At 45.8% G+C, this 14,680-nt stretch overlaps 1 protein-coding gene across 1 annotated transcript; it reads right to left on the bottom strand.

Annotated features, from left to right (window-relative positions):
- Nucleotides 1-191: 191 nt before the first annotated feature.
- USP5 (ubiquitin specific peptidase 5) lies at nucleotides 192-13,909 on the bottom strand. Its single transcript, XM_019618037.2, has 19 exons — nucleotides 13,764-13,909; nucleotides 13,382-13,448; nucleotides 9,999-10,132; nucleotides 9,549-9,694; nucleotides 9,051-9,235; nucleotides 8,387-8,481; nucleotides 7,713-7,906; nucleotides 7,481-7,552; nucleotides 6,149-6,230; nucleotides 5,836-5,961; nucleotides 5,256-5,409; nucleotides 4,668-4,842; nucleotides 3,188-3,276; nucleotides 2,789-2,980; nucleotides 2,137-2,280; nucleotides 1,858-2,003; nucleotides 1,626-1,779; nucleotides 924-1,008; nucleotides 192-754 (listed from the first exon to the last, which is right to left on the bottom strand). Exons 1-19 carry the CDS (start codon nucleotides 13,860-13,862, stop codon nucleotides 661-663), a joined length of 2,433 nt encoding a protein of 810 aa, XP_019473582.1. The 5' UTR covers nucleotides 13,863-13,909; the 3' UTR covers nucleotides 192-660.
- Nucleotides 13,910-14,680: the final 771 nt, after the last annotated feature.

Raw genomic sequence — 14,680 nt, 5'->3', positions numbered from 1 at the left:
GCTTAGAGATGGCTGCGGCGGCCCCTCTGAAGCCGCGATGAGCGCTGGGCCCGCACGGAAGCTCCGTGTCCTCCCCTACCCCCCCTCCGCACGAGACCCACGCAATGTCCCTTCTCCATACGGAAGCTCGTACCGCGGCAGTGCCCGAATTTCGGCTCGCGGAGCCCCGGCTACCTAGAACACACCAACCATGACTTATTTCGACTTTTATTTTGTCCCTCGTGTATTTTGGCATGTGAAGGGCACGCAGGGAGGGGGTACCGCTCACGGCGCTGCTTCCCGTGCTGCCCCCTCACTGGGAGGACAGGCAGAAAGCACCGCCCGAGCTGACGCACGCACGTGCCCTGCCCCTGCGGGAAGCAAGGAGCTGGCGTTCCCCCAGCAGCAAAGCCAAGGGCTGTGCAGTGGGGTGCGGGTAGGGAAGGTACGTCCTACAGAAACACATATTTCCACCCTCCGAATCCCCTTCACTCCCGTCCCCGGGGGCTCCAGCCCCAGCCCATCGTGGAACTCAGCTTCCCGTGAGTCGCACAGTGAGGGCAGGAAGGGAAGAGCGGGTAAGAGGAGCAGGGGAGGCGGACCCTGCTCTGACTGCCCCCACCCTCCCCTTCCTTGCCTACGGCCCGCTTTCCCCCCCTCCACACACAGCAAGAGGATGTTCTAGCTGGGAATCCGCTGATAGAAGTAGATGTAGCCCAGGTCCTTGGGGGGCTTCTCAGAAGCACAGACCTTCTGGTCATTATAGATCACCCACCTGCAACACACAAAAGGGGGAAGCTCAGGAACGCTGTGGTATGGCAAGGATGCTATGTGAGCCTCTTTGCCAGCATGCTTCTCTGTCCACCATCACCCCTGAAGAAATAGGGCAGAACAGTGGCTTAAAGCTGTACTTCAGAGATCCCTTATGTCAAAACCCCTCTTACCTGCCATCTTTCTTGATGTGACAAACATAGTGACCACACATAGTCGAAGTGCCCATGTGGCTGATGAAGGCAAACAACTGATATTCTTGTGAGGAAAAGAGAAGAGATATCAGATAAAGCGGAAGGGCACCACAGACCTGTGCGAGGCCCTCTAGAGAATTCCTGATGTGACATCTAATGGAAGCTCTCCTAAGTAAGAACTTAAAAATGGGTCCCAGTCAAGTGTGACTGACTTGAGGCCAAATGTGCAAGGAAACATGAGATGACAACTTCCACTGAGCCTTTTCTCTTCCAAGCTCATTTGGCTGAGGTAAGCTGAATGGGTAGTGGCAAAAATTTCACCTCCCTGTAGAGTCTGGGGCAAAACTGCATTGGCAGCAGAGCTCTGCAAATGGATTGGAACTTGGTTTCTCAATGAGACCAAAGATCAGAATATGGGGGAAAGAACTACAGTCCTTCCTGCCTTTCATTTGACAGCACCTCTTTGGCCTCACTCTTATCAGCTTCCAACTAATCCCCATGTTGAAGGGTTTAGGCCCTATGCTGCTACCCTTCTCCTTTTCCTCCCCGCTCATACCCATTCAGCTCTGTGGGAGCTGCTGCCGCTAAAACCTATGGATTTTACTGATTATTGATTAGATTATTGATTAGATTGGATGAGCTTGCACCCCAAAGCCTGCATCCATTCTGCTTGGAACTCACTTCCAGGCCCATTGCGCACTTTAGGACCAATAGGAACAGATTCAGAGATGGAGTCGGCTGCCGAGCGCCCCTCTGAGATATCCATAGCAGCTTCTGCATCAAGGTCATCAATGTGACTAAAGATCCAATCCACTGCACGCTCCAGGCTGTTGTTCTGGAAGGCAAAGGCAAAGATTTGCAATGCCTATTCCTGAGAAAATTGTTTTGCTTTGATGTCACCTGTGTCCCTCACCGTTGCTCTAAGTGCTTTCATAGCCTGGTCCCGGGAGAAGCCCATGGAGACAATGGTGGCCACACTGTCTTCGGATGGAGGGTCTGGACAGGCAATAGTCGACCCTGGTCCACTGGATCCAGGGAGAACTAATGGGTTAGCAAAATCTGCAGCAGAAAAAAACAAAACACAGTCCCAAAAGGGATACAGTCTGAGGTTCAAATGACTGTTGCGATGGGACAAGAAGTGAGACAGTGACCCAGATGCAGTAAGTTTCTCCATGGCCATGTGGTCTCATACCTGGATCATCCATGTGTGACATGACCCAGTTCATGGCAGCTTCAACCCCACTGTTCCCTGTGTAATACACTGCTTTGCGGCAAGCATCCATGGGAAAGCCCATCTCCACTAGTTGGATAATCACTGACTCATCCAACATGGGGGCTGTGAGAAGAGAGAGATTAGAGCCACCCACTCCCACCCAAGCCATGCCTGCACCGTTTTGTGCAGTCTCATACAGCTTCCCAAGCCATTTCTTCACTCTGTGCTCTCCTCATCCTCACACTTTTTTCAAAAATGTGGCTTCACACACATGCTCTCCAGGGAACACAGGGATTCATTCACCTCATTAACTCAGCAGCACTGGCCATTTCCTAGCCTTCAAACCCTGCCCTGTGCTGTGGTTTGCCTATGTAAAATACTTCTCTGCCAGTTAAATCTTGTGTAAATCTCAGCTCTGCCCCTTCTACATGCACAAGACATGCCACATTCTCATCTCCCACAGTATGAGAATTAACAAACTCCCTTGCATAACATCCTTACATGCAAGGGAGGCAACTGATATTCACAGACAGAGGGACAGGAAAAGTCTGAAACCACTAGGATAGGAGACAAGACAAGGAGAGCAAGGAAATGAATCAGGCATCAGGAAGAGAGGAGGAGAATCACTAACATGTCGGAGAGGAGAAGTGAGGGGAGCAGAAGGAGTCGTCGTCCTCGTTGCCATAGAACCCCAGGCTACCTTTGGGCTCATCTGGTGTCACCAGTGGGGGTGCAATGTCTGGCATTTCTTCTTCTCCATCCTGCAGCCCCATTCCCTGCAGTGCAGAGATATCCAGCTCCTCTGGCATTTCAATGGAGACATCTACAAGACACAGTGTTTGCTCAGTCTGACACACAGGCAGAAACACAGAAGACTCCATTGGGAGTTCTAAAAGGGTAAGTCACTGGGGATACAACATGCTAGCCTGCAGTTCCTCTTGGGGTTGTTACTTTCCTCTATGGAGCAAGGATCACAATACCCATTTATGATACCTTGTACCTATATGCTTGGACTTCTTGTCCTTCTTACCAAGCTTTTTGGGCACCCAATCCAGACCAAAAGTGAATTTCTTGATCTGAATCACCAGATAATCTGGGAAAGAGGCGAACCGCGTTGTTCTGAAAGACATTAACATAACAGCCAGTTTATACTTCGTCAGCAGTGACTGAGGGCATCTAGTTGATTCAAGAAATTGGTGAGTAAGGTGGAGGCGTGTCCTAAGGCAGAGAGATACAAAAATCTGTACAGCTCTCCTAGGCTGAGCTTAAAGTTTCTTAAACACCAAACAATTTCTAAAGCAGGTTCTCTGACCAGATTAGATGGTATAAAGCATTTACAAAATCTTGGGGGATAAGGAAAAATAGTACATTCTTTATCTTCCAATCATGCATTCTACAAGCTGACTCAGATTTTAGGATTTAATTAAACTCTTATTCTTAAGGTAAACAAAAAATAAAATCTTTTATTAGACCAACAGATAAAGCTGCAGAAAGTGATAAGCTTTCAAGTGCAAAAGCACTTCTTCAGCTGGGAAGCGGAAGAGGCAAGTCTTAAGCTGACAGGGACTGGATTTGATTGAACATATCTAGTCAGATAGTTTGAGGGAAAGGGTGTTTGGCATCTCTGAAACAGAGGGGAATCTTTGTGAAGGGAGAAGCAACATTAGGAGAGACAGATACTCATTATCAGAATAATCTTAACATGTGGTAAAATTAATTTAAGCAACAGTATATATTCAATGCTAACTCTAACAAAGCTTTTGAACGCAACTCACTATTTAAAAGCAAAACATTATTTTTCAAACCGACTGTTTTACTGTTCATTTTTAGTAGCTATTGCTTAATAATAGTATATTTGTTAGGGGAAAAAAAGTCCCATTCTATGGATTTACTGGGTTCTTTGATGACTACTCTTTCACTGCAGGACAGTCAGTAGCATCAGAGAAGGAAGCTGCTTAAGTTTGTGTTCTTCTCACTACACCTTTGCACCATTGTGACGTACTGCTGGCAGTGAGACAAATTACAGCTGTTCTTTAAAGCTCTGCTATTAGCATTTAAGTTAGCATACTTTAACTCAGGTGTTTGTTATGCTCAGCATTTTACTCAAACCTTACCAGCTAAAAAGTTTCCCTTAAAGACAATCTGGAGACCATGCAGAACTGATGTTGCCATATTCGTCAGTACTAATTTTAAAGCTAAATTACATTTGGAATAAAAGCTGCCAATTTTCTGGTATGTCACTGTATTTTCATAGCCTCTCAGTAACTGAAGTCTGATGGCAAGGACTTCACACTAGCACTGTTGTTCTGCCCACTGTAATCCTTCAGGGGATTACACTCCAGCATTCATGGGCTGGTTCCCTTCTGCTTCCATGTTCTATGGACAAAGCTCTGGAGGACTGAAGAGCTTTGGTAATGTTCCCTCTCCAGACGATGAAAACAAGTCCCCCTGAGATGCAGCTGCAGCCCACTCACCATAGCCTGGCAAGTTAGTAACCCCCACACACTTACTTGAGAGCCACAGACTTGGCCTGCAAGGCTGTGCTCCAGAAATCATCCACCTGCTCCGGAGCTCCATAGGCCTCTAGGCAGGAGCTGAAAGGCACCTTGGCTCGCACCAGCTCAGGCAGTGGCTGCTTCTCTTCCTCTGCCTGCCGCTTCTTCTCCTCATATTCCAGTAGCTCATCTGGAAAATAAAGTACAGGAGTCAAGGACCACCTCTAGGTACAAATAAAGCAGTTGTGTAACCTACACCCAGAGGCTGAATGGGCCTACAGATACACGGATACGCATTCTCAAGAATGGAGCACAAAGCTGGCAACTGCAAGCACTGTTCTGCTTCTGCAGTTCTGCTTTGCTGTTAAATCACAGCCCAGCTTGAAACGTAGGAGGGAAAGGCTCTAGAGGGACATCACTATCACACCACTAAAGACATGAGCCCAGTCCTACAAGAACAGGTGAAGAATCTGGCTTCAGAAATGGCAGAGCAATAGCTTGAGGAAGTCTCTTTCCCATTTAAGGAGTTCTGTAAGAAAAGCATGATACCTGACTGATAGCAGATAATGTATGCTGCTATCCTGGCTGTGACATATTACTGACCTTTGTTGAGCGCAGCATCCATGGGTACTGGCAGCTGCATGATGTAGTCCACACGCTGGGTGTATTTCACCTTTTCTGTGGCCAGACATTTCAGCTTCTCCTCCACCAGAAAACGGAAGACCTCATTAGGGTTCTCCGAGCTGCGGCAGTTCCTCTGAAAGAGGGAGATTACAAGGATGGATATGGCATCAGAATGGCAGAAATAAGTATCTACAGCAGCAGCAGTCCTACACAAGACATGGTGAAAGAGTATTAATTTCTACTCCCAGTCCACAGGAAAAGCAAAGAGGAACCTACAGTGCTCTTCTCCGATCATAGGAACGCATGCCATTCTAGCTCCTAAAACTGAATTTTACATCTCCATCTGTGCCCTTGCTAGGAGGAATCTCTTGGGAATCAGCCCCGAAAACATGGCAAACATCTCTCTTTGTTCCCACAGGTGCTAGCTGCCCCTTTTCCTCTTATTCTCTCCCTCTTTCTGCTCCATTTGCCAGCTACTCACATTTACATCTCATGCCCTGTTACAGCAAGAAAACAAGCCAGGCTTTTCTGAAATCAGAGAAACAAACTCAGCCATTACCTCCACCATGTTGATGAAGTGCAGAAAGAATTCCTGGGCATCCTGCTGCCGGTTAGTGGAAAATTCTGGGTGTCCCTTTCCAATGAGGGACTTAAACATGCGTGGAGCAATGCCATTTTGTACACCCTACAAATAACAAAGTGGAAGAAGGAGGTGGTCATAATGTACCAAACATGTGCCCTGGTATTCAACACTCTACTCTTAGCCAAGGTCTTTGCCATGGTACAAACCCCATGACATGTCTTCAGAAATGATTCTCCCTCCTCCTCCCCCATTTAACTCACACCACGTGGGAACCATAACCAGATCTCACCTTCTGATCAGGCTGCTGTTCCCCTTCTGCAGAAGCTGGCTTTGAATACTCCCCAGATAGCAGACCATGACCCAGTTTGGCTCTGAAATGACAAAGTCTGTCAGTGTCAAACTCCACACGCTCTGGGAGTCACGGCAACCCATCCAACTTTAACACTGACATGATTGGAATTCTCACAGAGATTGGCTTTCTTAAGTGCATCAGCTAAGATCACCTTATCTTGGTCTGATCCCTCTGGGCCTATAAGAGATCGTCCAGAGGAAAGTTGCTTGGACTTCTGGTCAACATTTTCAACCGCTGCTTGCACAGTGGGGAGAGCAAAAAGGAACAGCTTCCCTTTCCTCACAGAAGGGTTGCCAGTGCTGAGCAACGCAGCAGCTGCTCAGCAGCCAAGCTATACTGCAGCCTGACGTGGGTAAAGTAGCAGTGTATTTAACTGACAGCACAAGAGACAACAGGGCACAGTGAAATTGCCTGAGCTAGAAATAGCAATGTTATGAGCAGACTGATCACATTTTCCCAAGGGGAAGGTTAAGAATAACTCCACGAGGCACTTAACGGACAATAGCAATGCTCAAGTGATTTCTTCTCACGCCCAGACCCTCCTGTTCTTCCACTGCACTCCAGTTTTTCCCCATCACTATTGCCATTTGTTTGGAACCAAACACTACCAATTCATCCTTTTGCCTAGGCTGTCTCAGTTTCCTCCTAACTGAACACCTAACCCCAAGCTTTTAAATTTAGAATCTTTGCTTACCTCTGGATTCTCTTCCCCAAGTGCTACCTTCCTTTCCTTTTTCCCAAGCCTCCATATACTGCTTTGCTGTTTTAGTGCAGATGCAAAAGCAAAGCAAGGTATTTAAATGAAACGCCCTCTGAAAACCTGTGCTGCTCCTTCCATACCTCTTGCAGGAAGTCTCTTTAAGCATATATAAATTATCCACTGAGAGTGATATTTTTTTTCTAAATCTATGTATCTCTTTGCTCTTAGCCATCTTCTTCCACTGCAGAAAGCAAACCTTTCTGCAAAGAAACTGTTACGCAGACAGAATACGCCTAACATAAATCCCCTCGTGGTAACATATGGTACTGCATCCCTCACATCATAGGTTTGAGAGCCCCCAGCAGCACTGACATAAATCCTGCTTTCTCCATCTAGGACATTCAACATATCTTTCTTGGCTTAGATCCTTATTGATCACAGAAGACCAGTGTGTCTGGTGATGAACATGGAAACTGAGAGGCAAGGCTTGAGGGAGAAACCTGTAGCAATGCAGAAGGGATATACCCAGGCAGTTTCAGCCTTCCTTTTCTCACCAAAAGTCTACGTACACTTGTGTGCTGAAGTCCTGTGTGGGATCCGAAGGTGCACTTTGGAATATCTTCTCCAGCTTGTCCACATACCTACAGAACAAACCAGAGCAATCTAAGGGACAGATGGATTCATCTAGCAAAGACAGTTCTGAGCCTGATTCCTGCAACGGAAGCTCCCAGCTCTAGGAGACCTTTGTACTGGTGCCAGGGGATCCCAGGCCAATGCAAAAGAGTGATTAAGCTCACTTACTTTCTCTGGAAGTCTGGAATACTGAACAGCACCTGCATCACAGAATTGAGGTAGCAACTGTTGCCCAGGTTACGGATACCAGTGTACCCAGGCCCATAGAGGGGCTTGAGCTGCACACCAGACTCCTGGATGAGCTCCCACTCCCCAATACGTTGATTCATATCTATTTCCAGTTCTGTCATTGTCTTGTCTGTCTGTGGAGGGAAAGAACAGGAGAAAACCTTCAAAGACAACTTAGGAGAACAACTGAGGTGTGAAAAGGGCAATGCAGTAGAGAAACAAAGTGTAAAAAGAAGATACGAGAATTCTTTTCAAATATTTGAATATCTGGGACAGAAGGAGGAATGCTATGAAATATGAGAAAAATCCAAGGCATTTTCTTAAAAGGGGCATGAAAATTACAAATTAACAATAAATCTAGGAAACACAGCTAGGAGTGTGGGCACCTTCCTGCCAAAAGTACTGAAGCAGAGGCACAGTGAAATGAAACTACAGGACAAGAAAGAAAGGCAAAAAAAGGCAATGAGAGAGGCAGACAAGGCAATTCTGTTTGATAAATAAAACACTGTTTCTTCATCAGGAATGGTTCTGTGCAGCCACAGAAAGTTGGGATCTAGCTAAGAAAACTTAGTTTCTTCTATCCCCCTCTAGGTCTACACAGGAATAACCCTCACCTTTTGCATCTTGAGCATGTCAATCCCAAAGTGAGCGAGGTGCTCTGCCAAGTTGGGATCCAACACCATGTCATCCTCATCGTATGAGTAGACATCTATGCAGAAACGCAGAGGAAAATAATCATGGCCCCTGATTCTAAAATTCACTCTGGATGAAGATAACTGGGTGCTCAGCACTGGGAGTTTTGACAAACTGAGCACCTGGACTTTCTTTTCTCTCTTCAGGAGAGTAGTACAACACATAGAATACTGAGATTCCTCCAAAACAAATGAAAAGACCAACGATTTTCTCACTGATCAAGGTATAGGTATATGTCTACCTGGATTGAGGAAAGGGTTACTGTGCTATACTCTCAGGTTTTAGACACAAAAAATTCTTGATAGATGTCTCACTACTTAAAATAAGAGAGAAAGCTGGATGACTGTTCTAAAAGCTTTCAGATTACAAGTGAGAGAAGATTTTATCAGCTGGTTCTTTGTCTGCCACAAGAAGCAGGTCAGGGTGGGAAGTGGGAAAGCTCATGACAGATTGATACTGTATGTTCCAGGTTATAACATGGGCAACATCAGCCTTGAAATCCTCCCTCCTTCACCTTGTCAGAGACCAAAGTCATCCTGAGCAGGGCCTAGCATCTATAACCCTTACTGGATCCCCCTTTCTCACCAGCCCCATCAGGAGTAATTGTTCCCAGTTTCACAGCCAGTGGGTAGCCAGTTTCCCGGTAGTGCTCGACTGCATGATTGTTGCCACCACTGCCATCAAAATAGCGCCGGCCGCAGAGGATGGCTCCATCAGTCATGTTCAGCCACAGGTTCTCCCTCATGTCACATTTGCTGCACTTCCAGCCACTGTTCACAAGGAATAGAGGAAAAGCGCTGTTAGGGTAAAAACCTTTGTGTTCTACCTCCTAAGCCCTCTGCATTACTACCCACTGACCACAGTATGAGCAAAAGTTTCTGTGATCTCATTTATCTTTTAATTCAGAACAATGAGCATCCTGAAATACCTTAGTTTGCCCCTTGTCTTGAATTTACACAAGGCACACTCACACACAGGGCAGGGCCTCAGAAAGGAAATCTCATCTTCTGGGACAGGAGAGGAAGATGCTCAGGGTGCATCTGGGACATAGAATGATACAGCAAATTTCAGTACTGTGCTCACCATGGTGGGATGCGGACATCATTCTGAAGTTGGTGCAGGGAAAAAGCGTGTTTAGAAACACGTCGAACCTCCCCATCCCAAGCCTGCACCTCCTGCTTCCGGGAAGCTGAGTCTGCTGTAAGGATGGCTTCAACCGCATTGGCAATCTAGTTAGAAGAGCAGGAAAAACAATGTGGAATGCAAGAGAAGAAACTTCCAGTGCTACAGCATTCTACATTTAGGTTCAGAACTGCAAGTCATTCACAGAAAGACAGTATTTGGTCATAAACCAGGCTCCATACTATAAAAGCCCTGTTTAAGTAATTTATGTGACTGTAGAATCCTGCTTACTTCAAGTTGAGACTTCACAGCAGTTTTGCAGAATCATTTTCGTACGGTAGCAGCTCCCTCACAGCAATGCTTCACTGCCTCCCTGCTAGTAAAAAAATATCACCCTTCACCCAAACGTACCCTGTCTCTGACCATGTCAGGTAGTCCCTCCAGTCCATCACGGGGAATATCCAAATGTTCCGGGAGAATAACTATTTTTACATCTTCATCATATTCAAACTTTTCCTCTGTGATGTCAAATCCACCTTCCACACCTACAGAAAGAAAAAACATTGTGGCAAGAGATAAGAACTATATAGTTTCCAACACTCCTTCACCTGTAGCTTACACAAAATAAAGCATCGTGACTAAGGCAAAATTCTAGCCCAGTGTTCCACAACCTTTCTTCATATCTACATCCCAACATTCCTGCTGCAGGTATGGATCTCACAGAAGGAAATGTAAGCCTAGTGACAATAAGCGTGCTTTTGTCAGCTACTTTTACAAATGCTCTTAAAGAAACTCGAGACCCTGACTGCAACTGGAAAAAAAAGATGTGTTCTACAGAGTGACCACAACAGGGCCATGACAAAGGACTGGTGTTTATCCATCACAGTGCACCTAAGATCACAAATGGAGATATGTAGGAAGAGAGAGCGTTTCGATCCAGCACGAAGGACTAGCCTATCTGCACCCTCAAGGAGCCTGGCTCCTTGAAAAATCAATGCCCTGAACTCAAACACAGAGAACTAGGAGTTCTTCTGGGAGCACAACACCCAGAATTACAGACAAAAAGCCTTGGGAAAGGCACAGTACTGGTATTTTCTCTTGCCCATCTAGCCATGCTTTCAAGAGGCTGCAACAGAAATGGAGGTTCAATACACAGCAGATTACTTGCAAATTGTCAAGAGTCACAGAATAGAATCATAGAATGGCCTGGGTTGAAAAGGACCTCAAAGATCATCTAGTTTCAACCCTCCTGTCACAGGCAGAGTCACTGAGAAGTTACATGCGTAATGGAGGGAAGAGTCTGGTTCTCTAGGTTCTCACAAAAAACCTCTTGGCTTTTCCTGTTCTGCAAGAGCTCACACTTTACATTCCAGAAGGAAACAGGGCTGAAAGCATGTTGCTTATTGACAACCTTAACCCTCTACGGTTTTTTTTACTGCATTTCCTTTATTTCTTTGAAAATGGCATGCTGTGGATGCAATAGATCTCCGCAACAAACCTCTGAAGGGAATATGAGTTTTTGCTGTAAGTCTTTAATGCCTCTGCCTCAGGAATTCTGGAGCTGACACAATTCTGAGAATCATTACTGCACTTGACAAAACATCATTGACAAGAATATCTGGTTCCTACAACATCTCCTGCACCTCTCACCACAGATACCTACAGTGTTTAGACTATGTAAAATCTGCCACGTAAGAATGCAAATGCTGCGAGCCCAAAAATTTCTGAGAAGTTGTAAGCATCATGCAAAAACATACTCAAACAATTCTCTTCTGCATCTTTTCAGCACATCCCAGAGAGATCTGTCATCACTTCATGGAGCAAAACAGTACACAATCTCAGGATATTACATAGCTCCTGAACTCTAAGCAAAGAAAAACAGACTGCTCAAAGTCCCCGGGGCATTATATGAACCTCCTGAGGCTCCAGATGAGGAAGAAGGTCCTCAGCTGGCAGACGGTCTTCCACCCCTTTTCTACCCCATATATACCCACAAAGTTGCCCCAGGAGACTGCTGCCTTCATGGCTCTATCTCAGCATCACAACCTCCACAAGAGTCTTTCTATCAACACACTGGCATGGAGGGCAAGCACTACTACAGGCATTCTTTTCATGGAGTGGGAGGCGGAGGTACAGAGAGACCAACGGGTATATTTTGCACCTAATGACATTTTGTTCCTAAATTGTTCTATACTTTCAAAACCCTCCTCTATGTCTGCATTGATCCACCAGCCATAAGAGAGCTGAAATCTGTCCCCAAAACAGAAAAAAACTCTCCAAGGTCTGAGATCATTGCCTCAGCCACAAAGCTATTACTTTCTTTTATTTCCTTCTGCTTCATTCATCCACTATGATGTTATCACTGGAACTATTCGTTGATCCAGTGAAAACTTGTCTCAAGATTTTTGTAGAACTGAGGATGCAGAAATAACTCACAAAGCAGATTGGGACTAATATCTCCCAAAGGAGCAGTGAGCAGCAGTGATGTCACAAGGCTTCTGCTATGCAATGGCACAGTTAGGAAAAAAGTGACCAAGAAGCAAGACTCGCTTGGTACAGGTTCTGGATTTCCCTGTAGTGGTCAGCCTCCAGCAAGCCAAGAAAATGTTACTGATAAAAATGTTCCCATCCTCTGCTCCATAATGCCTCAGAAATTGCTAGCTGATAGTGCTTCAAATAAGCAACATCTTCTCTATGATTCCTATGACAGCTTTTCAGTTGGTACAAAAGAGTAATGGAACATCAGCACTGTTCTCCTGAAAAAGGACTTGCTCTTAATGTGTAGATTGTTCCAAAAGTAATATCTTCTATTTATTTCCATGGAGACTACAACAGATACAAAGAGCACAATAACGTTACTTGATAAAGCAAATTCTCAGCTATAAAACACTATTTTTCAACATTCACCAATAGCTATGTATTTTTTGCCAGCAATGAACAAGAGCCTGCCTGCTGCGATCCTAAAAACCTGTACCAGAGGAGGTAACATACTGTTGCTGTTGTCACTGCCGAAATGCACCACCTACCTCCTCACAGTACTCATATCCACAGTGTGGTTCCCATAAAAGTTCAGCAAGTGTCACTGAATATCAATGGGTGCCATTTTTTTCACATGGAGAAATTCAGTGACACACTTTTGCTTCTTTGCACCTCCATGTCAGACACCATTTTGTTAGATTGCCCCTCTGCTGCCATCTGTCACATGGCAACAAAATGTAGTGGGATATTGGTGGAAAGGTTCAACATCTACTGCCATGCCAACAATATCCACTTTATTTAAAGTTCTTGTGTATTGCCTCCAGTATCAGCTTCATATTTCAAGAAACTGTCTAACCAGAAGTGTTCCTACAGCACTTATCAGTAATTCCTTCCTGTTCTACACAAATACCACTAGTTAAATTTCTCAGAAGTTTAAGAAATATTTCTGTTGGAAACTTTATGCTTATTTTTTCAGACTTACTCCAACCCCTCACTAGATACACCTGTATTAAGCAACAGACCCGTATGGAACCAAGCTCTATCAGGCATAATGAGCTAAGAGAGGAGACAAAGACTACCTATCTACAGAAAACATGCTACAATTCGAATGCAGAGCAAAACTACCATCACAACTGCTCTGCAGTAACTGCCTACCTATGACATACTAGAAGACATTACATCTGAATTCAGTTGGGGGCACTAGCCATAGCTAGTTTAGAAGAGGAAAGGGAACGGAAACGTGCCATGAAGCCAAGCAGCTTCAAAGGACTGATCCAAAATGACAAGAAACATATGGTACACAAGTGCCTCCTTACCAATAGCCAAGCGAGTTGGTTTCTTCCTTGGGGGGTCCCCAGCACTGGAATTAGCATCTTCTTCCTTCTATTTCATTGAGAAGAAATAGGGTTAGAGAGTTAGAGGGACAGGCACACTGTGGTAAGCCTTAAGAATTGGAGTTAAGCTACTGCAAAGACGGTAAGAGGGCAGGCAGTAATTACTTGGGCCAACAGCTGAGTACAACAGCTCAACATCAGCAGAGCTGCAGGTCTAGGGAATCCCAACTCACCACGAAAAACATCTTTTATAACTCAGAAGGAAAAACTCTATACCTGATTTAACAATGATACATCTCCCACCTCCCAGTTTCAGAACAAGTATGACTTCTATTATTTTTCAGTACTGTTTTATTTTTTATACCGGTTTACGTGTTCTTTTGAGGTGCAGATAGACCCGCTGGCCTGTTTTCTGGTAGTGCTTTTCCACATACTGTTTTCCAAAACCCAGGAACGTGTTCATGCAGATATATAAGCCGCCATCAGACTCCTGGAAGGAAGGGGAGAGAAAAACTGAAGGGAAACAGCAAAGAATGCCATTCCAACTGTTAAGGTTACCTCTTGGAATGCTATCAACTGTTGATTAAATAACAGCAATAGTTCATCGCTATATATCAGTTATTTAGTAACTGATCTGAACTAAGCTGGCAAGCCCTGCTTTGGCTGTCCCAGCATAGGTGCTCCTATAAGGCGATGTACAGGTAAACCCAGATGACTCCTCACACACAGCAGGATGATACCCAACCTGTGATGTCTGAGCAAGATCCCCAGGAGGGTGAGGAGGATGCCCCACCAGAGGCCTGCAGCATGCATCGTTCACACAGTCAGAACAGTCAGAACATGGTATAACCACTCCCAGCACAGCTGTGCCATCCTGCCTGCAGGCACAGCTCCCGTGGCCATGGGGAGCTCTGCCAGGCCCCAGCACGGGGAAGGCCAGCGCACCACTGCTTGTTTTCACTGTTGCATGCAAAAGCTTGCGAGGAACTCTGTACTGGCTACAGGTGAGCCCTGCTCACCCCACAAGCACACAGACACCTCAGCAAAGATATCGGCCTCAAGCCAAAGGGATCCAAATGCAGAGAGTGGGCAGACAGGGCAGGAGCACTGCGCGGGGCTCAGGAGGGAAGCCGGGCCACGGGGTGGGGTTTTGTTTCCCAAAGAGCCCCCACCTTCGGAGGGCAGCGCCCTTCTCCCGAGGGCTCCGGCACATCCCCTGCGGAGGAGGGGCACTCGCCCCCCCGCTGCCGGGCCTTCCTAGGCCCACCCAGGCCAGACCCA

This window comes from Meleagris gallopavo, chromosome 1 (genome assembly GCF_000146605.3).
Source record: "Meleagris gallopavo isolate NT-WF06-2002-E0010 breed Aviagen turkey brand Nicholas breeding stock chromosome 1, Turkey_5.1, whole genome shotgun sequence".
NCBI classification, from domain to species: Eukaryota; Metazoa; Chordata; class Aves; order Galliformes; family Phasianidae; genus Meleagris; species Meleagris gallopavo.
The sequence above is the reverse complement of the archived record's forward strand: the minus strand, read 5'-3'. Positions and strand labels throughout refer to the sequence as shown.

What these genes read in the sequence shown, in the direction of transcription:
- USP5 (XM_019618037.2), bottom strand. Translation starts at nt 13,862, where the DNA reads ATGAACACGTTCCTGGGTTTTGGAAAACAGTATGTGGAAAAGCACTAC. An exon ending in ACCAACTCGCTTGGCTATTG is followed by an intron (nt 10,133 to 13,381) that starts GTAAGGAGGCAC and finishes TTCTTTCTGTAG; the next exon opens with GTGTGGAAGGTGGATTTGAC. An exon ending in TTGGGTGCCCAAAAAGCTTG is followed by an intron (nt 2,981 to 3,187) that starts GTAAGAAGGACA and finishes TGTGTCTTGTAG; the next exon opens with ATGTCTCCATTGAAATGCCA.